The sequence below is a fragment of the Rhipicephalus microplus genome, chromosome 4, assembly GCF_043290135.1.
Source record: "Rhipicephalus microplus isolate Deutch F79 chromosome 4, USDA_Rmic, whole genome shotgun sequence".
NCBI lineage: Eukaryota > Metazoa > Arthropoda > Arachnida > Ixodida > Ixodidae > Rhipicephalus > Rhipicephalus microplus.
In genome coordinates, this window is record NC_134703.1 from 41,164,388 (window position 1) to 41,188,224 (window position 23,837).

Genomic DNA, 23,837 nt, shown 5'->3' on the forward strand with positions numbered 1-23,837 from the left:
TCACAAAGAACCTTAGCGTCATTGGTTAACCAAACAAAGCACTCAAGATGAATCAGCGTTTCTATAGCCAGGCACAAACGTACAAACAAGTGGACAGACCTAAATCTTATCCCTAGTTCGAGACGATGGTTATAGAGCGAAAACAGAACGACGACAAAGAGACAAGAAGGATACGACGTCGTTCTGTTCTCGTGCTATAACTATCGTGGTGTCATACCGACTAGCCGAAACTGCCGTATACCCCTAGGTCGTATTCTGACAACGTTGATTAAACATAAGCTTTCGCGAACGTTTTACAAAATACGAAAAATGATGTAGGCGATTTTGGTGCCGAATGAAGATGGCGGACGACCACACTGTTTCACGTCTCGACAAGAGCGTCGATTGCCTGAGCAAAATAATGCCTATAGTTGCGCTTTATTTCGCGCATAGTGTATTCTACGTTGTCTTCTTCGTTAGTTGGCACGCACAAAATGTTAAAACAGGGATAATAGAAAGCCGCAGTACTGGATAGTCGAAGCCGCCTGTGTACACACACTCTTGTGTTTCTTTGCATTCGAAGCGGCGCCTATTGAGAATACGAAAAAAACGCAACTGCTTACGTGCGCAAGCCTCTTTGGAGCACCGACATTGAAACTATCTAATATGCGTTTACCCGCTCCTCGTGAATACGATATGACTTCACGTAACAAATGTGGTTTTTTCGGTTGCGTTCTTTGGTCTTGAAACCATAATACTCGCTGTCAACGAGCTTGTGAAAATTGAAGCGCACCATTACATCCAGATGCTAGCTCAAGCGGAATTACATTGTACTAGTTTTATTGTAGGAAAAGCAAATGAGGGCACCAGGATTTTTCTGCAGAAATATAGGACACCCATATGAACCATAATTGGGTGCATACTGGTATGGAGTTATTGGAATAATTCCTTATTTTTGCGAGCGAGTTAAAAACAGCAACAGAAAAAAACAACTATTGAAATTGGAGGTTCCCAGCGTCAAAAGTGCAATCTGATGGTAAGGATATAATGCTAGGTGAGTGGGAAATACATGACAAATAAAGAAACGATATAGACGTAAACGAAGTTCAGAGATGCAAAACCAGAAAGCTAGCTACAACAGGCAATATTGAATCTAATAATATTACACACATTTCACGAATTCTGATTGCGCCTGCGCCGCCGCGGTGGTATAGTGGCTAAGGTACTCGGCTACTGACGCGCAGGTCACGGGATCAAATCCCTACTGCGACGGGTGCATTTTTGATGGAGGCGAAAATGCTGGAAGTCCGGGTGCTCAAATTTGGTTCCACGTTAAAGAACCCCAGGCGGATCGAATTTCCGGAGCCCTCCACTACGGCGTCTCTCAATCATAGGGTGGTTTTGGGACGTTACACCCTACATATGCATCATAAATTATGATTAATAAACAGCAAGTGCCCAGCAGTGTGCGGCATGGGGTGTACCGCGACGCAGTTGTCGGTCGAACAGGATACAACCTGACAGCCGCGACTTTCAGAACGGTGTGAAACTCGTTGCCTTCCTTGCTTTGGTCGCCAGTAGCATAGGGCGCGTTGATGTAATGAGCGCAAAATTTCACCCACGGGCGCACAAGATTTGATTCGCACGCACATGGTGGAGAAGGCGGCTTGTTTCCTTCCCATTTGCGGCTATTGTGGGCAAGCAAGTTTCCTCAACGGGAGTGCGGCGCGCGCTCTCTGAAGCAGTGCCACGTGCGAGTTTTTTTCCTCGAGCGAAGTAGCTCTCGTGAGCGGCTATAACTAAACGTGCGCTAAGAAAACTGCGAGGCTTGCTTTGATTATTGGCCATGTTTCCATGTTTCGCAAACAGCTGGCAACTGTGCAGCGGCAAGCAGTCCGAGCGATTGGACGAACAGGTTTACGTCGGCGTCGCTGTCTGTGTTCTAGGGTGCATGCACGTTTAGCACGTGCTCTCTCTTTAGCTTCCGTTAGCTGCTCTCTCGCTTCCCTTTACCGGTGCCGAATTTCGCACGCGCTGCACATCATGCGGGCACGCACCTCGCGCCGTTTCACAGTCTCCTCGCTTCGCTCGGCAGCGCACGCCGCCAGGTCTCGCCTCACCCCGCATGTAAGTGGAGCTTGACGGCTGAAAAATGGTGGTAAAGGGTGCGATGAAATCGTAAGAGTATCTGCTTGAGAGTTCTGAGTGATTACGAAGGATCTCCCAAGCCAGCTATAGTCCGTTGTTCAATCGCTCTACTCTTTTTTTCTTGCTGAGCTCCTTTAACGCATCGAAATTCCTAGTGTAGAACACCCATGTTTGTGGCGTAGCCTTCTTCATATGAACTGAAGAAATGTGTAGCTTCCTGAAGAGTATGAGCGTACTTATCAAATAGGTTCCTTTCTACGCTTAGTGCTTAGTTGCTTGTAGACATCGTGATTCGCAGTATAGAACACTCATGTCTGCTGTGTAGCACTGTCTATGTGGAATGAAGAAGTGTGTGGCTTATTTGTGAGCATGTGTCGACCCATGACTTAAGTTTTCACTATATGCTCCACCGCGGTGGTCTAGTGGCTAAGGTACTCGGCTGCTGACCCGCAGGTCATGGGATCGAATCCCGGAAGTGGCGGCTGCATTTCCGATGGAGGCGGAAATGTTATAGGCCCGTGTGCTCAGATTTGGGTGCACGTTAACGAACCCCAGGTGGTCAAAGTTTTTGGAGCCCTTCTCTACGGCGTCTCTCCTAATCATATGGTAGTTTTGGGACGTTAAACCTCAGATATCAATCAATCAGTTTTCTATATAGATCAAGACGTATGATTCGATGCAAACCTCAACATCACTTTCATGCAACGAGAAGGGCGCAAATTAAGACTGCGAGAAAGAGACAAGCTACGTTGTTGTTGTGGCCACAAAGGTTGCTTTTCATCCCACTAAAAAAAAAAAGAACCATTTGCCACCTTTTTTGAAACCCTGACTAGCAACGTGTATGACACTCTTCACAGAGATATGGTGGCTCTCACTAGGGGTCATTACACTCTCTCCCGAGTATCATGTGAACAACGAGAGAGTCAAAGTGCCTCTTTGAAGAGAATCATATGCGCAGCAATCAGGAGTCATCGAAAATAGTGACGCATATACTTTTTGTTTTACTCCTTAGAGTGCGCAAAGCCTAAAATGTTATCTAAGGTGTGTTATTCTTCGTAGCTATGTTCTCTTCACTTTTGCGAGACTGTTTGAATCTTCATTTCTGGAAAAAATGGCTCTTCTTCACACCACAACCCGCAAAACCAGCGCTGCCCGAATACCCCGTCACCAACGTCTCGGTGCGCGATAGAAGTATTGTCAGCAGTATTGTCAGCGTTTTTCCTAAATGGGGAGAGCCTCGGTGAACTAATGTGGTGGCAAATGAATCGGAGAAACACAATGTATCCATAGGATTAATTGCTATAGCTGCAGCAAGTAGACGCTTGGATTTTGGAACATATACGAGTCGGTGCTTTCATTACTGCATCAGTGTGCGACGCATTCTGACGGCCCTCAAAACACCAGGTCTTTTTCTATTATGCTGTTCTACGTATAAATGCCGGGGTGGTCGTTCCACATAAATGTACCTGCGGTGGCGGATGCGCGTACTCTTGTGATCTGTCATATTTCCCGACCCATCTGGTCAAAGTGCTCCATCCTTCCTGCTGCCGGGATATTGTTCGGGTATTTTCGATGAATGCTGTCGCGCTGCTTATATAGCTGCATTGTCAGAGGCAAAGCAAACATGGCTTGCATTGAACGCCGAAAGCAGCGTTGGTGCGCTGTGTTGTGGATGACCGTGGGTAGCGCTCCTAGAAGCTCGACAGTGTTTGTTTGCAAAAGGAAAAATGAACATAAATAAACAGGGTGCTAGTCATACCCATTGAGCTCTGGCAGCCTTGTCAAAATCCGGAAGTGCGGAAACGAGAACGGTGGATCTATTTCCGCGTGCGTGACCGCATTCAAAGTATCGGTTGCGTATGTGACGAAGCGGCATCGCAAACTTTGGGTGGAGGCCGAATTTGTTTTCCGGCCTCAAAGAGTATATAGGCGAAGCTTTTGCGTAGTTTTTGTGTTCATGCCCGTATTGCCTCTTTCATGCCTGCCACTGTTTGGTCCCCTGCTTATCTGTGATCTGACTAGCGTGTTGTTCTGACAGGGCGAATGTTTATAAAATAGGGCTTTTTAATGAAACGCAGATATTTCGACTGGCATGTGTGTACATACGTTCCTTGGGTACTACTCTACAGGCGTGTGGCAGGGGACGAGGATCGAGATGTCAATATAGATAGATAGATAGATTGATAGATTGATAGATTGATAGATAGGTAGATAGGTTGATAGATAGGTAGGTAGATAGATAGATAGATAGATAGATAGATAGATAGATAGATAGATAGATAGATGGATAGAAAACAAAGTTGTGAATAACATAGCATGATTTGTTATTTTGCATGACGTGCCCCACACTTGACTTTGCTGCCTTTGCTATCCACGCCTCGCTGTCACCAACAGCACTCGCGGAGCCTTGTCCGTGTTTCACACGCGTCATGTTTTGTCTTTGTAGGTTTAACGCTTTGTTATATGAGTGGCGCGCCGGACAATCATTCCCAGAAACGCCAACACTCGACGCAGCTGCGTCCGGAAATGCTTGCTGCTGATATTCGACTGGTCGAGGTAAGTAAAAATGAGCAAAAGTTACTTACTATACGCAGCATTTTAATAGCATAAGGTAATACCGTGAGGTACTTTCGGTTTAACCAAATGACAATCACCGACAATTAGCAAACATACACGCCGTAAAAGCATCTATGTATAAATACGGAAAATGGCAACGTACCCACTTTTAATAATGAACGTTGACGAGAACGTCTGATTCGTTTTCGTGGTATTCGACATGTCGGCAGGTGGTGCGGCTGCCTTGCAACGATGCTAACAGCATGGAATTATTTCTACAATAGAAATAATCCCAGCAAATATCTATTGCGCAGCGGCAAAGTAACCACAATTATCAACGCCTTCTTTGATTCATAGCCTTTCATTGAGGAGCCGGGAGTTCCCTTTTCTTTGCGTGCCGACCTTCACTCGAAGCCGTGAACGCGCCACGCTTGCGGTAGGGGAGAACGCGCAGTCTACAGTAGAAGCCGAGTCAACTCTCCAGGCCAAACACGGCCTTCTTTCATTGGCCTTTGTCGTCGCGACCTTGCGCTCTACAGCCCTCGAAGTCACTGCTAAGGCGGTCGCGGCCACGTTGAATTGAGATAGATAAGGGTGCAGGAGTGACTCCGGCGTGCAGCCAGAGCAGGGAGCTTATGTTCATAATCACGCCTATTATAACAGTTAGAAGCTTACGATGAAGATGATAATCATGCAAGATAGCAGAAGGTCGTTGTTCTGAGGAACCACGATACGTGTCAATTCTTTAATAAACGTAAATAAGGAATAACTTTGAAAGCGTGACTAATGTCAACCGGGCATGCTTTATTCAATTTAAATTGAGTACAATGTGGCGAGCGGGACTCCAGCATACCAGGTCGCCTGACTTGCAGCAATCGATTTATGGCCCGAATCACAGGTCCCTCCTCGATTTCATTGAGCAAACGCCACTGCACCATTTTGTGTAGCATGTATTGATGCCATGAAGAATTTGCGCAAAAAAGGTATTATGGTACAATAAATGAGAGACAAGCTTTTGATCTAGAACAATCAAACAAGCATTCCCAGGTAGCGAAAAGTAATATCGAGCATTGAGAGATAAGGGAATGAAAACTAGGCTTGTAGACGCCCATATTCCAGACTGAAAACTTTCACTGCGGCACGAGTGCTCGTGTGGTGTTGCGCAAGGGAAGCTATGGAAACAAAGTAAAAGAAGCGAAAAGTTTGCAATGAGATAATGCCCAATAGGAAGTGCACGTAATCGCGAGAGCCAGGTCGATGTTGTATTGGTGGCTCCAGTACGCGACACGTGACACGTGACACTGACAAACTTGTTCTAATCTCACAGGATGGAACGCTTGTTGCGTTTGTTTAAACACAACGTTATGCTGTGAATGCCACGGGAAAACACCGAACAACGTTCCTTTCGTCATCTTTTGCTTCCTGCAGGTGTCAAGGTAGCGCTGATTGAAGCCCGCAATGTGGCAAGAAAGATCTGCGTGGATCGCCTTGCCGCTGCTGCTGGCAGTGGTGGCCGCCGAGGAGCTCCGAGATCGGCCACTGGGCAGCGTGGAGAGGCTGGCCCGAGGGCTGCAGAAGAAAGTCCACTGCGCGGGTCTCTCAGCCTTCGAGTGCGTGCAGGTAAGCAGTGGGGCCACCATAGCTCCACCTATTAAGCATTGCTTTCTTTTCATTCATCACTATGTTTTCCGCCACACACACACACACACACACACACACACACACACACACACACACACACACACACACACACACACACACACACACACACACACACACACACACACCACACCACACCACACCACACCACACCACACCACACCACACCACACCACACCACACCACACCACACCACACCACACCACACCACACCACACCACACCACACCACACCACACCACACCACACCACACCACACCACACCACACCACACCACACCACACCACACCACACCACACCACACCACACCACACCACACCACACACACCACACACACCACACACACCACACACACCACACACACCACACACACACACACACACCACAAAGACACCATGAACTATTCCTGGTCCATGTGTGTGTCCCACGAAAATAGGGATGAAAATAGGGACTCGCCCAATTGTCAGTATAGCATTGTTGTTTCTTTTAATAATTCACTATTCACTAGCCTTCACAGGCGAGTCTCTGTACTGTGAAGTGGGAACATCCAACACATCGATTTCGCGTTGAAATAATGACTAAACTATTATTGTTGTGTTTGTCACTTTTTTGAAAGTTTATTTATTCATCCCACATTTTCGGGAATTATACATGCCGCGTCATCTTTCAGCGGTGGGCTGGAGACTCACCCTAACTGAATGGGAAGTACATGCACACACGAAAATATGCTACTGAAAACGACTCTCGTTTTTAGATACGGAGGAACTACTAGAACAATTCATGCGTAATTCGGATGAAGTGCCACAAAGCGCCTACCTTACCAGGCCATTTGAAGATTTCCCCATGCAGCCCATGAGAGTTGCCTCAATTTAGACTCGTTTTCACCTGTTTCAATTTCGATTGCAAAGCCCAGAGGTGATATTTCAAGAACGACTCCCGGTTTTACATTGGCGGTGAAGCACTGTTTCACTTGATACGCTACTTCATTGTGTAGCCGAATTCAAGCCATTTCCTCGATTCTTTCTGCGAGTCTGATTCTTCCTGTTTCCAGAGACCTCACTGGCTCCGACATGGTGTCGAGGTCTATCAAAAGAGCTCGTGACGCTGTCAAAGTTTATATTAGAATCATTGGGTGTGTGTGCGGGCGAGGGAGACGTGAGTGCGCTTCAAAGCCTCAATGAGTTCGTCTCGCCACTGGTGCGGGCAGCGCGTCAACGTTTCCGATTCTTGGCCATGAAGGCAGCCGCTGCGGTCAGAATTATACGCCGCGATTTTCAGGTCAGCACTCGAGTACCAAAACCTCGCTGCTCTCATGGTTATGCCGGGCCACAACGGTGGTTTAATCCCCAACTTCGAACAGCACACCCTGAAGTGTGCTGTTGTGTAAATCGTGTTTTCGGGGGCCTATAAACACCGACGCATTGATTCGGCTCTACGCAGTGCCTGTCCCCTGATAGCATGGCTTCTCTGCTGCACGGGAACGACACGAACGAAACCGTGGACGACCGGCAGCGTGAGAGGCTGAGCGTTCTTCTGCTGGAGCGACTGACGGACATGCGGCAGCCGTGCCACGTTGGACGCTGCGCCACGTACGAGCAATGCCGAGCAGCCCTGCAGCTGGCTTCACCTGGACGGCTGGCGCGCCTAGAGCACATTCTGCGACGCGTCAAGGCCGTCTACGTGCCCACCAACAGACGCAAGGTGTGCTACTTCGTGCCTCGGCCAGTGTGGAGCTGCGCGTGCCATTTTTGTCTCGACGCTGGAGGCAAGGGCGCGTTTTGTTGATTGTGGAAACACTTGGCGCGCGGATAGTGGTCGCGTCGACGGCATCCCGGAGAGGATACCAATCGACTCGTATGATGTTGTTTATTATCCCGACGAGGACAGTTGGCGGCGTTCTTGTTGCCGTCATTGTGGTGAGCACGAAGCTTTACGCGACAATACGAGAGATTTTAGGCGGGACATGTTTTGTTCCTTAAAAGGCTGATTTCTACGGTTGTGCGGCAGCTTTGTTTAACCATAATATTTGAGCCACAATATTTTCGCCACAAATACTGTAGCAACAATATTTGCGCACCCAGTCAGTAAGTCTAAAATGGTTCCTCAGGTTAGCGAGTGCGTTTCAAATGATGATTAGCCATGGTGAGTGTTCACTAGTATGTTGCTGACGTTGGTTATCAATTTATACAACGGCATCGTTGATTGCACACATAATAAAAACGAAAAAATGCCTCCTGCGCTAAGAGTCCCAGTCCATTAGCTGTCGCATAAGATAAATATGAAACATGACGAACATCGTAAAAGTGTTTCGAAGTACCCCGACTGCAAAATAATTCATGATTACAGTGTTTTTGAATTAGTTTTTTAAGTTGATACATTTGATTACATCGCTATTTTGATTCCCGCAGTGCTTCACCGCAGAGGAAGTACTGAACAGCGTAGCGCCATACGAGAAGAATGAAGAAGCTTACGTCGAAAAAGTAGCTACGTCAGTCATTTCTCATCTTTCAGAGGGTTAGTGTATGCTTAAATTTTTCTCGCAGATTTCTTTCATGTTTAATTTCTAAAGAGTTGTGCTATTAGTTTCGTAATACGATCCCTGTGATGACTGCTCAAGAGTGAATAGTGGTACCCTGTTTATAAATAAATAAATAAATAAATAAATAAATAAATAAATAAATAAATAAATAAATAAATGAATAAATGAATGAATGAATGAATGAATGAATGAATGAATGAATGAATGAATGAATGAATAAATGAATAAATGAATAAATGAATGAATAAATGAATAAAGTTACACACAACCCCAAGGAAAATGTTTTTCTACGCAGCGTGCTCGCACATAAACAGCGAACCTTCACGGTGTTATTTGTATTACCACAGCGGAAAAAAAAAATATGCCATTGAAAATGTTATGTACGAATTACTCACGTATAATTACAAATAAATTCTTTCAGCTATATACGAAGAAAATATCTAGAGTTGAGCATTTAAAAAATTAAAAAAAATATAGGCAACCTTTAGGCTTGCTTTGGTATCACTGGTTCGACCTCTTAAGGCAATGCCTTAAAATTCACTTACTTGCAAGTGACGATAACAATACTTTAGAGACCTCGATTTAATGAAATTAATTTTACCTTTAGGTCACTGCATCGAGGTTGGAGACGCCGTGACAGATTTTCTTGAAGATCTCTTCAGGCGGTATGGTGACAACACATCGGAACTAATGACGCAACAAGGTAAGCTTTTATTTGAAGATATGTGTTCTCGTGGAAAGGTGTTGTGCGTCAAAAATGAAAGGAGGAAATGTTGTTTTAGCCATAGTGCCTTGGAGGTTTTAATGTGGAGGACCGTGTTTTCATTAAAGCAGAAATAGCATACATGCCTTCTTTACTTTCGAGAAAAATTTTTTGTCTTGTTTGTAATTAATGAACATCTTTAGCACAGCTTCTTGAAATACATTCAGTTAAGCTTTTGAACTAATCGAAACTTGAGCCAGTGGTATACGATTTCTCAAATCATCACTCTAAATCGTGCAGGTCTAGAGAGGCTGCTGAAGAAATTACGCCTAGCATCAGAAGATATTGCCTATGGTCACAAACACAAGCATGACCACGGCGAGGGCCATGACCACAGTGACCATAATCATTACTACGATCATGACCATGAAAGCCACAATCACGATCACGAGTATGAGGACGAGGATGGGCACGACCACAACCACGGCCATGGCCATGGCAGTGAAAGTGACCGTGATCATAAACATGATCATGACCACGAACATAATCGTGACCATGACCATCATCATGACCATGACGGTGGTCACGGACACAACGAAGATAATCATCATGGACACACCACTCCCCACAACCATCAGGAGAAGAATCACAGCGTTATTACCACGGCGGAACAGACTTCAACGCCACCAGCATCCAGCACTTCTACGGATACACACAGTACCACTGAACATAGCGAGGTGGCCAAGACATCCGATCACCATCATCAGGATGGTAATGATGACCATGATGACCATCAACACGGCGATGAAGCCAGTACTCGCCATCGTCGTGCCACTGTGCCATCAATTCGAAGCCAGCCCGCTGTGCGGCTTGGTTCAAACGTCGCAGGAAGGGGGCGGCGTGGTGTCCCGCCGGTTCCGGACCACGACATTCACAACCACAACAGTTCGGCTTCCAAAGTAAGACTGCCTGTTGTATAAGCAGTGATCACAATTCGCGGTTGCCTCTTAATGCCTAAGGTGTATCATGTTATGTCACGCTCATCAACTCGGTAACTTGGTGGCTATTTTTAGAAATTATTTAGACGGTTATATTTTTTCTATCGTTACTCTATGGCTATTTATAACGTGTTAGGTGATTGTGCGCAGAACTACAGACTGTGTTGATGTATAGCGTGACAGTCAGCCAACCGCTCTAAGTAGGCGGTCAGGCTATCTGCAAAACAATAAAGAAGTGTCACAAAGAGTGCTCTGAAAACCAGGTTCATATTCAAAAAATTATCTTTGAAGGCATCTGTGATCGCGAATGACGCAACTAGGAGATGATCTCAGCTGCTGTTATCGTTAATCTCAGAATGAAATGAGGATAGATGGCTTTTCGAAATTAAACCACTGACACTTCTGAGAATCTTCGTAATCGTATTCCAGCAAGGTTCCTTCACATGGCTTTCTTCTGAGGATGAATAAGTATTTGTAATGACCACACCATTCTCGGATAGGAAGGGTATCTGCACTATCTAACCATACACGGGTATTTCTGAGTGAAAGCTCTCAAACCAAGTTCTCTTGATGTTTCCTAGAACACAATGACCTCAGCACATTGCTTTAAGGAACTGTTCCTTCAAGCAATCATTCTTGAGCGCTTTAAGCGCATCGTTGAATTGCGATGCGAAATGTTGTTGCTCCATCTCGTGCACAGTGCTTGAAGAAATTAATGTCGAGGGTTGTTTTGGATTACAGAGACTGATGTACCGATAACAGTGCATGCTTGGACAAGTTTATTTGAAAACTGTAATATTGAAAACTGTAAACTGTTTATTTGAAAACTGGACAAGTTTATTTGAAAACTGCAACATGCGTTGCAGATTATATATCTCAAAGGCTCTGGTGGCGCCACTGGCTCCGTAACATGAGCTAGCTTCTTTAGAAACTGGGCAAAGGTGATGGCATGCATAGATGAATTTGGGAGATAGCGATTATAGCTGACGACAGCTGAAAAGGTTTTGCCTTCTGTTTAGCAGCTTCTTGGTTGTGAAGGTTGTAAGATTATAGCACAGAAATACGTGAATATTGAAGAGAGCTGTCACAGTGATGCCGTGATAAATGTTGTGGTAACAAGAGTCCAGCACTTAGCGGTACACTTGCACGTTCTTCTCGCAGTGTTGGACTCCGCGGGAGCTGATTCGGCAGTTCGGGTTTTCCGAAAATGGCTCCATTACCAGACGCGAGTTCTTCCACTTGTGCCCGGCACTGATACAGCAAGCTGTCAGTGACGTATGCCTCCAAACAACCCACGACGAGCGGAAACCCACCACCGCCGAGTGTGAGTGACCCCGCGGACTTTCCTATCACCAGTTCAAATAGATCTATCGTGCACCACCCCGCACAGCAAACGCAATTGGCAAAAACTATGGCAGCATTATCATATGAATGACAACCAATTACATTTAGATGTTTAATTAGCCAGAATTCTCCCTTTGTTATGAAGGAAATGCGTTTTATGTCAGGCGTTTTATGTAGTGCTTTTCAATATCGATAACAGCTACTAGTAAATATAAGACATAACTGTCATTACACATGGTGATTTCCAGCTGAAGGCACATCAGTGCATAAACCCCTGTATGTGGCTTACTACTTTACTATTACATTGGTAAGGCCAACCAGCACAGCGTTCGACACCGAAAGCTCGATATCACAATGCATAGCACATAACTATTCTCAGTTTCAGTTTATAATTAATTGAAATGACAATGATTGGTGTGAAAAAAATGCAGATAAGGGTACCAAAGTCAGTGACTGCAAACAGGACCTTGCTGTCAGAAAACCTGTCAAGAGAGTCGCACTATTGACAGGTTTGGCTCTCTCACAGTTGCTCGACCTTAAAACTTCTGGACGACGCGCGCTTTTCAAAGCACTTGCGTTTTTTTTTGTTGCAGTGTATGGCTACGGAACCCTGTCGGTGTTCATCATCAGCCTGTGCTCCTTGATGGGAGTGCTGCTTCTACCGTGCCTGGCTCGCCACGCCTACTACTACATCATGATGGGCTTCATTGGCCTCTCATTCGGCACCATGACTGGGGACGCGTTTCTGCACCTAATACCACAGGTGGGCACTACCATAGACCCTACCACTACTGCAGGAGTCTACTAAAATTGATGTTTGCAAGGGTAGTATACCCCTCAGGCATCTGATGATGGGCAGTATACCTTTGCCAATCGTACCGATACTCAGTCGGACCTTTCTCCACATTTCCTAATGAGCAGGGTTATGGATACGAGTGCTCGATAGAGCTAAAGGCGACCAAGGACTTCTGACGCTGAGTTGAAAAAACTGATTCCCGCCTTTACAGCCCGGAAAGCCGGGGAACAGTGACAGGGTGTTTTAAGAAACATGCCACTGTTTCACTCTCATTTTCGCCACAATGGCGGAGCTTGTTTTTTTTTCCTGCTTGACCACGAGGGAGGTGCTTCAGTGAAGTTACCCCTTCCCCATTCGTGTACCATGCCCACGCGTTTGTCTACTATTCCGTGATCTATGGCAGCCAATGGGTAAGAATGCATGGATACGTCGAGCATTTTCAAAAGTTATACAAGCAGTGCAAAGAGCTCCAGTGGTAACACTCCAGTAGTAACGCTGACATTGAAGCTGCCCCCACGCCTTACATTCTAAGCACAGTCCGTAGTACGCCGCTCCCTATGAGTCTTAATGGTACACGTGAAAATTAGAGTTTCATTGTATAAAATTGGCCATATCGATTCGGGAAAGCTTCTAACAGAATAGCGCATAACCATTTCTTTCTTGATTTTATGTAAAAATTCAGAAAATATGTAAAGTTTTGTTTATACTTTGAGATGTTTGTTATGTAATATCGCTGGCGCCTGCAGCAACGTTTTGGTCAATATTTTGTGCAGCCACTTTCATACTCGTGTAGTATCACCTAATTGTTTAGGATATGAGCAGGGACAGCCATTTCAACTCTATGAACTTATATATAGCTTAAATGCCACTTTTCTGAATATGTATCAGCCCATATGATATGTGTTCACTCCCGATAGATAAATATTTAGCTCAGATCTACGCATTCAGCCCATACCGATTGACCAAGTTTACGATTGCCCAAGATGTTTTAGGGCATTCGCCACTATTACATGTTTTACTTAATTGTAATTATAACAATTCAATAAATCACGGCAGGGCATCCCCTTATATCTTTGTTGCCCTATTAGCTGAATGCGCTATTTCCCGGAAAACCCGTTAAACTTGCTTTCGTGTGTTATGATGCACACTTCCATTTTGACTGCTATTGCGCATCGCGCCTCCGTTCTCGAAAACTGTGGAATCGATCATTAGTACTGGCTTACTGCACAACTGGCCCTTATTCAATTCATCATAGGTGTTTATATTATGGTATTTTCTTGCAGTCAATGTAATAAACCCAGATGTCACGATTGATTGATATGTGGGGTTTAACGTCCCAAAACCACCATATGATTATGAGAGACGTCGTAGTGGCAGGCTCCGGAAATTTTGACCACCTGGGGTGCTCTAGCGTGCACCCAAATCTGAGCACACAGGCCTACAACATTTCCGCCTCCATCGGAAATGCAGCCGCTGCAGCCGGGATTCGATCCCGCCACCTGCGGGTCAGCAGCCAGATGTCACGACCGACAGAGCGGATAACAGTAGCGAAGTAGATGCCCCCGCATTTAAATCATTAAGATAACTAATTTTTTTCAGTGCCTTAATTGTTTGAGTTGAGAGGCTGGAATGGCACATCTCAAATGTTATAAATATCCATTACTTCATTATAACTTCAAGGGCTTATCTGTGTGCACAGATTGGAAAATTGTTTCCGAATTATTTGTACAAGATTGAAAAATTACAACACGAAATGGTTGTATGCTATTGTACACTCATAAGGCTGAAGTCACTTATATGTTCGTGCGCAGGTACTTGGCCTGCACAGCCACGACGCAGAACATGGATCGGAAGGTCATTCACACAGCCACGACCACGACAGTCTGGTGCCAGAATACATGTGGAAACAGCTGGGGCTGATAGGCGCCTTATACGGCCTGTTCATCTTTGAGGCCCTGAGCAACATATTTAGTGGCGAGAAGGTATGTCTATCTTGCTAGTACCATATGCATTACTCTATATGTATGCCTAAAAGACGCAATTAAAAGACATTCTTACGTATGCTTAATTGCTGTGAATGTCATAGTTTTGTCTACTGCCATAACGATGACCAGTAACCGTTATATTTTATGTTTGTATTGTTCCATGTATAACCGAATGCATGGGACGACATTTCTTCCATTCTTCTGCAGAGTGATGGTCACGGGCACAGTCACCTCCCTAAGAATATCCCTGAGGATCTCCATATGACAAAAGTTTCATCAAAGACAGAGTCCAACATTGAGCTGGTAATCATACGTTCTACCATAGTTTGTGTGAATATCCCAGGTATTTAGCCAATTCATATTGCTGCATGGCGTGGGGCTAATTTTTGACGCGATGGCGTTGAAGATCTCGTTTCGCCGAAATTACGGTGTCATAGTGGGTGACGCGTCATTGGTGGTCAGGGAAAAATCAGCGTTGTTCTTCATGAAAAGATCCGGAAAGACGCAAATAGAATTAAAAAAGAATACTAAAAATATTCAGTTAGACTGAGAATTAAATACGGGCCTTCTGTATGGCAAGCAGATGTTATACCACAGAGCCACGTAGACTATTTGAAACTTCTTCCGAAAAAAAAAGAATAAATAAATGTCATAATGTGGGAGGAGTTTCCTTTACTTGTGTAATATTGCGCAGCAGAAGCGTTGCAACGCGCCAGGCGTGAAAAAAAAAATGTGAATTGTGATATATGGGGTGTTTGAAAGCAGAATCGTTGCAAAAGCACTCGGACGCATTTATCATCAGAAGCGAAAGCATAAAAAAGTGAGTGGTTTCGTTGGGTTCACGTGTTGCGTTAAGGGCGTGTAGTGAAAAACGAGTAATTTTGGTGTAGCGGAAATTTCGGAACTATTGCTTGCAGTAGGCATTTTAGGAGAATTTGAAATGGTTGATATTACGCGCACAGACGTTCGTTTGGATGCTGTCCGGTTGAGCATTTACCTGGAACTTAAGGCAGGCTAGCAATAAAGAAGGCGATGTCTATTGAAGGGCCGATCAAGCTATCGCGTTTTACCTTCTAAAGGCAAAGCTCAAGAGTCTTGTAGATTTTTTGAGGCTGACAAAAAACTGAGGTATAGAGTATGTGACCATCAATTTTGAGGAGAACTGCTCGCTCCGACGGCTTTGCCATGTTTACAGTAGCGGACTTTCCAAATTAAGCAGCCATATAGAGAAACGCTCCACTTGTCTCAAGAGTCGGCACGTTCTCTTCATTAATGGCAGCGAGTCATCTAAATCTGGACAGCGGAAGACAAGTATGACAAGCTAATTGTTGGCATCAATAAGTTGTTGCTTATTTGAATGAAAGATACAAAAGAGAACATTTAGGTTATAAGAACTTTTATTATATTACAGAACTATTTCGGGCTTCCGGATTGCGTTATATTGTATCTATAGTTGATATCGAAATGTCACTTGTGCGTGTGTAATCACCATGACAACCATTTCAGAGCTAACGTTAGCGTTTCACTGCTAAAACTAGACGGCAGTCAACAACGCAGTTTCTATACAGTACTGATGTTTGTCTACTTTATCACTGCAGGCGCAATGCTCGAGCATGCCATCGTTAGCAGCTGAAGACAATCCACAAGTTCCGGTGCTGAAGTCCCGAGCGCTTTGCTGTGGTGAGCACTAGCAAGCTACACTCATTCTCTGAGGCACTCATTATCTCTCGCCGTTTTCTGCTGGCCGTATATAAGTAATGACTGAGGCATTCCACCCAAAAAAGTAAGAAAGTGTGCAATATGAAACAAAACAAAATAGAAAAGAATCTTGACTACAATATTTATAATAACTTTACAAGTTATATTTCTGGCCTATTAACGTTATGCTTAAGCGTTTGCTATGAATACAATTCAGTTATAGAGGGCATACTCAGGTAGGAAAGACACCATGTAAATAAAACGCGAGCAAGTACCTCAATAGGCTTACGTTGTATCAGATGTGTACTCAAGGGGTAAGCCAAAAACATTAATAGCATATAGCTTTTGAATATTGAACTAAAAGTTTCGGTTCGTTCGCAAGACAGCAAAAAGTTGAGGAATTAACTGAGACATGGTGTTATAGTGAGAAGTATTAGCCTGCTGCAGCAAAAGATGCGCCTGCTGATTCCCATAGCTGGACTAGACATGAATCACATTAAACTGCACTTTATATCATCATGTGGAACCACTGCCTTTCCATGGTGTGCCTCCAGCCTCTGCGTGTGCGTAGGCACCTACAGCGTCGCCCTAGCAGAAGCTCCCAACCTCACCAAACTTTACGGAATATTCGGACGCTGATCAAAGGTCACACGGTGGTTGCTTTCAGCGATCAGCACATCGAGATCTTATTATCATATTGTGGTACGGGCGTACGGCATTTATGTTTTCGATTTCCGATTTGTAATCAACCTTTGCCACTACTGAATGCGGAAGTTGTGGCCGCCTCTCGCATGATACACGCAGTCATAAAATTAGATCACTGCTATTCATCATAGAGCGCTCGTAATCATATCGACTGGCCACGATGCTGAACATCCTTTGTAATAGTTCCTGTTATTTCAGTATTGACATGAGGTATATCACTCGCAGGCATGTCAACGCTGGCCACCATGGTGATCATCGGTGGCGCCATTCACAATGTTGCCGATGGATTGGCCATCGGCGCTGCTTTTTCATCGGGCTTAAAGAGCGGCCTGTCGACATCTCTCGCCGTATTCTGCCATGAACTTCCACATGAGTTTGGTGAGGAAGTACCTCGTCGCCGTTTTGTGCATCTCTTAAATATTCTGAATCAATTTCGATGGTGAAAAACGAAGAATCATTTAAAACGATATATCTACGTTAGGAGAAGCACTGTGGGCGTATAACTGTTGATGTTTTTTTCATCCCTTAGCTCTTCATGTATTTCTCTTGTGATGAATTTTGTCAGCTCTGGAATCTTGTGAGGCCCTGCGCCACATTTACCAATAAAAAGAGAAGTGAATCGTTTTCGCAGTCTCCGGATAAGCAAGAGTGGCGATGTGGGCTTGTTGATGATGCATTTGAAAGAAATTTATGTAGCGCGAAGCGAAAAAAATTACGGCATATTCACGGGGTGAATGATTATGAATGGGCGAAGCTCCGGAGGGATTCATGGGTAAACTGTGAATCTTCCGTGTCATTCGACCAGTCGATCATCATGTAAAGACGTGAGAAACGCTGTGTGTGTATATACACAAATCAACTTTTATTTGTTCTTAGACGATGGATGGCTTGCGATGTCCCTTGCCTCGCGCGCTCGCACATCGGGATTCTGTCTGCGAGCGCGCGCTGCTGCCGCCTTGCGCTCTCTCCGCTGTGCAGCCTTATCCATCCGGCGACTCCGAGCGCGCGCCAACAGCGAACGGATTTTATTACAACGCTCCCCATAGCGTACGTCGCCACACTAAATCAAACGATTGCCTTCAACCAATGACACGCGCCATATGTGACATCATTCCTATTTTATAAGATCTCGCGTCTTTCATCAACTACAAGTACCGCTTTCTAGTTTATAACATCTTGCATCTTTTCATCATCAGCTACAAGTACCACCATCTAGTAAACACTACAAGAACTAAACGAGAGGTGGCTACATACAGGAGACGGTACCGCCATCTAGTGAACACTACAAGAATTAAACTAGAGGTGGCTACATACAGGGGACGGTACCGCCATCTAGTGAACACTGCAAGAACTAAACTAGAGGTGGCTACATACAGGCTACAGGGGACGCACAGCCCACGCCCTAAGGAGCTTCGCCCCTAAAACGGACACAGGAAGGAATAGACTGAGAGGACAGAGCTAAACGACTTCAATGAAGATCATTAGGGACAATATGAATTGCATATAGAACATACTCTTTTACGTTGTCACACTGTTACATAAAATGCCTATTGTATGTTAAACGCATCATTTTTGTTATGACGCTACTTTGAGAACGTTGTTTGACATGTATGTGTGTAACAGAGTTTTTTCTCCATGCCTTGGTTTTACGGTAAAGAGGTTGGTTGACAGTTTCTAATCAACTCGTTAGATTGCTGTTTCACTGCGAGAAACTTGTGAGTAAAGAAGTTCAGGGAACGCTGGAAACTTGGAGCAACAGAAAATTTTTTAAACCCGAGGTGTCGCAGGAGGAAGCGACACTCCGTGTTAGAAAAATTTTTCATCGCTGTGAGAAATTCGTGTGTTGTACGCTCGACCTTTACGAAAGCTAAGATGCAGCCAGTGCCTTATTTGTGCGCGAACCTCCCACATCATATGAACGAAAAAATGTGTGGCATGTACTGGCTTATGTAGACATAAATGAAAGTTTCATAGCCTGTGATGGTGCCACGCAAGAACTTACTCTAGCTACTTTGAATTTCGCCAGGTGACTTCGTGGTTCTCATCTCGACCGGGCTGGGCTACCGGCGTGCGCTGCTGCTCAACTTCCTGTCCGCAATGGCGGCATTCGCTGGCCTGTACGCGGGATTCTTGCTGGGAGAAGAGGCAGCGGCGCGCGACTGGATCCTCACTGTCACCGCGGGCATCTTCCTCTACGTAGCCCTCGTAGACATGGTAAGGGCATACACTGCTCGGAGTACATTGTTTTATGAACTTGACTGCAGCGGTGAGTTTTTCTATGAGGCGAAAGTCTTGGATACCTTAGATTATAGATGAACGTTGGTCTTAGATCTTAGATTGAACGTTGGTCTCAACACGAGTAATGCAAAAAAAAAAGCATCCCGGGAGGACCCCGTATGACGCCTCTACGACGTCAGTGATAGCCGAGAATTCAGGTGTCATGACAGCGCCACGATACGTTTAAATTATTTGGCGTGCTGAATATTTTTGGAAAATGCTTGTAAACCTTGCTTTAATGGGACTGACTTGTGTTGCCATACTGGAACATATGCAGGAAGGAAATACATGCCTTGCCAATTGTAGTAATATTGTGACGGACTGGTAGTAATTTAATTGCCAATTCATGACTTTTATGCTGCTTGCTTCTTTTTTCGTTTCGTTTTGAAATGTAATCTACTCGGATCATTTATCAAGAACAACGCCCGAATTAAGGCGAGTTCTTGAAAGTTTTTTAACCTTCTTTAGTGCTGCTGGAACAGCAAATCAATGAAGTTTAGCTAATAGCGTCAGTCTAATGCTGCTCACGCTTATTAAGGATAATGGTAGCTTTTTCGAGCCTTCAATGCCCTGATCTGCAAAAAAAAAAAAAAAACTAAGCCAGAATGAACTGGTGAAACTCACGCTTTATTATGTTAACAATTGCTGTCAGGATTTGCGTTTCTATACATTATATACGTTAGAAGTTAGTATTGAGTAGATTGAAGACTTATGTAGCTGACATGCGGACATTGCAGGGTAAACAGAAAAAGAGGATTGAATGATTAGGGCATCATGAACTGCCATTTGGTTAGTCCACGTTTGTGCAACTTTGTTCAAGCAACCAGTGATATTTATCAATGTGCTAAAACTCATGTTATGCTAAAGTTATCAATTCATTCTGTGTTTTGTTGGTCACTATGTTTCACCTAAACAAAAATTATTGCTTCGTCCATATGATCTATATTTCACCCTACCACCTCAATGGTTCATCGTTTTCCTCTTTTCCAGCTGCCCGAGCTGAAGCAGTACAAAGGAAAGAGTCCTTTCAAAATGTTCATTGTCAAGAACATCGGTGTGTTGGCCGGCGTCGGAATCATGTGTGTGATTGCCATATACGAAGACCAGCTCAACATTTAACAGTGCGAAGTGTGATTCGCCGTTTACAAGTGATTCGTGGACGTACATTCTTCGAGAAGCTTGTGTTTGTGGCGGAACAAATGTGAACTGTTAAGCTCGGTGTTGTAAGTGTTCGCATCGAACGCTTTGGTGAAGTGCTTCATAGCTGCCAACGTTACACCGTGTTTCGCTGACTGCCCCAACGCAAGTTTCATATCATGAGTCGCTCACCGAACATTCGTGGTGGTTTTACACGTACAATCAGCCGTTTTAGCAAGCGTTGTTAATCTTGTCGCTCAAGATATCTCACAGTGTGACTCCCTTTTAAAGACATATATTACTGGGTATATATTCAATATTCATGGTTTTGGTCTAATTAGTGAACTTACAAAAGTACAATAGTGTGACGCTATCGTACCCCGTCTACACAACTAAGTAACTCAGTCATTTTTGTGGTGGTTTATCCTTTTCCTCTGTTCTAACTCCTCACAAAAGAAAGACCAACTATGTGAGAAATGAAATGAATGTATAAGCGCTGATACAGAATCTGATACAGCTGATTCTAATTAACAGCGTTGTAACTATACTCGCTAACACATATGGTAGGCACCAAAAGGAAACGTTATAAGGAAATCGGACATTTACAAGTGAAAGCCTACAATGACAACGAAACCTGAGTATAGTTTCAAATGGTAAAGAAACATTTACTTAACCACATATATCACTACAAGCACAAGGACTGACGGGGCAGTTCACAGATTTATGAGTAATTAACTACTGCAGAGCCAAACATGACACAACAAAAACCATTTGCTCCTTTATTGCAGTACAAAACAGATACCCTCGTTTTTGTGAGTTTACGATGCACAAGGAACGAGAGCTAACAACATTTTGCGTATAATGCTTTTGATTGTAGTTGCTGTAATGCGGCAAAGCTCCCTCAGCGCATAGAGGTGATCTACAGTGTGGTGTGGGAGTCCTAGAAAGAACAGCATTGACAAGTGCTCAGACGTTACATTTTGTATTCCTGCTCTGAAGATTGCGCCTCGAAACCAAGGTTGTGTATTATTATCTTGCTGTGACTGTGCGTGAATAGTACTGGACGCAATTCACGTTTGGAGTGTTTCCCCGAATACGCTACAGCATTGCTCAGGGACGCAGACTTGTTAAAATGTAGGCGCAACGTTAAAATAAACTAAATTCGTCGTCTTTGCTCGCGTTACTATTTGGGAGAATACCGAAACTAAAAACACTGCAGTTGACGCCGTTACAGTATAATATCTTCACCTTCCTTTTCTATGATGTCTCGCATGTATAGAATTTATTTCATAGTATTACGTTTTGTACACCCATCGCCCTATATGTGGCTATCTGTTGAAAAAAAAGTTAGATTTTGAGGAGCGAAGTATACTATACTAGTCAGCTCTTGATTGAAAGAGCGCCCTGCAGATACCCACATGTGCGTAGTGCAGGTTTTTATTTGACGGTGGCCAAAAACACAGCCCTACACTAAAGCAGCACGTGGTCTTGATAAAGCTCTTCTCTGGATGTATTTAACGCTGACGTTTTAACCCATCGTCGCTTTTTTAGAACATTTTATCATCTTAGTTCTTTGCCGACTTTTTTAGTTGCTGCATTTGGTTTACCCGAGCTGTTCCAGAACCTTTCTGGCTAACACTATAGCTTCAAATCTTGAAAAGTTTCGTTTTGTGGATAATGAAAGCTCCATACTGTGGTGCAATATGCAGCTTTCTGTATAAATATAAGTGCGCGATAGTAGCTTCAGAATTGATTCCGACATCTGCCATTGACAATACATATTAACTTTCACTTATTAAGTAAATTTCTACTAAATTTAGTCACTTAACCTAGTAAACAATGTGTCCTTAACTTTACATAAATTCAATTGAGTTTCTGGCGTTAACACCCTAACCATTCTATACCTTTTCATGCTGTGAGCATACATATTTTTTGGTGTTGGCCAATGTGACGCACAGGTAAATGCATTTAGACTTGATTTCGGATAGTTTTAACAACTGTGATTATGAACCACTACTAAAAAAAAAACACGTGGAGAGGTACTGTGGCCACATTAATGTATTTTCGGCAGGCTTCTCACACAATTAGTATCATAGTTGATGTATGTTTTAGGTCAGCGAAATGAGAATTATGGAGTGAGAGTATTTGCTTTGTAAATACCGCGAAGATTTGTTTTTAGGCTTTTTTATTCATCTTGTTTATTTTGTTTACGAATGAATCAAGTGTACGTTGTACTTAAAACACGTTGTGAATGTCGTATATTTGTTTTACACACGCAATTTACAGTTATGAGATATGTGATAAATATGATCGCGATAGTATTCGCATTACCGTTTGTATGGGACCACAAAGATCGAAAATGTCAATAAATTTTGTTTGATAAAAGTTTTTTTTTGGGAATGTTTATATACTACCTGATGAAAATCATTATTCCACGTGTAGTTTTATGTCTCCTTCAAATGCGGGAGTTTACCTGCTTAATTGTTCAACACGCCCGAAAATAGCAACCATTGCATGTTAAATTGTATATCGTAATCAACTTGATAAGCTTCAGAGTGATAATAACCACTCTCACTCTCTACAAAAAAAAGCAAAGATATCAAGAATCGGCAAACGAAAGGCGCGAATGTTAACCAGGTACAAAGAAATAATATAGAAAGAAGTAAGGAAATTGTGAACAAGTTAACAATGCTACATAATGTAGTTCATCGCGCAATCACGCATGAGTACATTTCTCAGTTGGTTTGAGAAAACGGATCAGAACTCATGTGGTAGATGACGGTAAAGACCGCAGTTCACAGTCAAATGACTGTTACTTCCTTAAGGGTCACGTAAAATACACCGAGGTCCAACATAATTTCAGCTAACGTTGCCAATTGAAATAATGGTTTTCCCATGTCTCACATATGGGTCCTTTCAAAAGAAATTTAGCCGTAAGGCGAAAAGCATGTTGATACCGGTCATCGCAATGACTAGAAGCTGGAGTAATTGTTCCACGCTTGTATTTCGACACAAGGTGACGCAAGCAACACCGGGTGTCTCATGAAATAAAGAATATTTAAGATCAGAGACGGTATGTGTCATTTACCCACGCACGCTGTTATTATTCATGGTATGTGAGGAGATAATGGGACAACTATTTACCAATGTCACGAACAGTCACAATGTCCTAAAATTATGGAAGGAAGACTGTCATGTGTTGGACGCGGGCCAAAAGTGAGAGGTCGATGGGGCGTATGTGGCCCGCGGGTACTGCTTTCAAGTCTCGAAACACCTGCTATCCAGCATGATTTTTCAGAGGGGTTCCGCGGAAC

At 43.9% G+C, this 23,837-nt stretch overlaps 1 protein-coding gene across 5 annotated transcripts in view; it reads left to right on the forward strand.

Moving 5' to 3' along the window:
* Nucleotides 1-22,911, forward strand: part of LOC119172611 (zinc transporter ZIP12-like) — a 76,435-nt gene extending 53,524 nt beyond the window's left edge. For 3 of the 5 annotated variants that reach the window (XM_075892614.1, XM_075892617.1, XM_075892615.1), the window contains 15 exons: nucleotides 4,574-4,683; nucleotides 6,112-6,303; nucleotides 7,782-8,042; nucleotides 8,750-8,855; nucleotides 9,488-9,583; nucleotides 9,884-10,542; nucleotides 11,743-11,905; nucleotides 12,357-12,434; nucleotides 12,519-12,688; nucleotides 14,533-14,703; nucleotides 14,914-15,009; nucleotides 16,305-16,386; nucleotides 17,335-17,487; nucleotides 19,136-19,323; nucleotides 20,377-22,911. In XM_075892614.1, the coding sequence (XP_075748729.1) occupies nucleotides 6,142-6,303; nucleotides 7,782-8,042; nucleotides 8,750-8,855; nucleotides 9,488-9,583; nucleotides 9,884-10,542; nucleotides 11,743-11,905; nucleotides 12,357-12,434; nucleotides 12,519-12,688; nucleotides 14,533-14,703; nucleotides 14,914-15,009; nucleotides 16,305-16,386; nucleotides 17,335-17,487; nucleotides 19,136-19,323; nucleotides 20,377-20,505 (2,514 nt within the window). In that variant the 5' untranslated portion in view covers nucleotides 4,574-4,683; nucleotides 6,112-6,141 and the 3' untranslated portion in view covers nucleotides 20,506-22,911. Of the gene's footprint in view, nucleotides 1-2,000; nucleotides 2,107-4,573; nucleotides 4,684-6,111; nucleotides 6,304-7,781; nucleotides 8,043-8,749; nucleotides 8,856-9,487; nucleotides 9,584-9,883; nucleotides 10,543-11,742; nucleotides 11,906-12,356; nucleotides 12,435-12,518; nucleotides 12,689-14,532; nucleotides 14,704-14,913; nucleotides 15,010-16,304; nucleotides 16,387-17,334; nucleotides 17,488-19,135; nucleotides 19,324-20,376 lie in introns of those variants that run through there. The other 2 variants (XM_075892618.1, XM_075892619.1) reach the window with 2 other exon arrangements.
* Nucleotides 22,912-23,837: the final 926 nt, after the last annotated feature.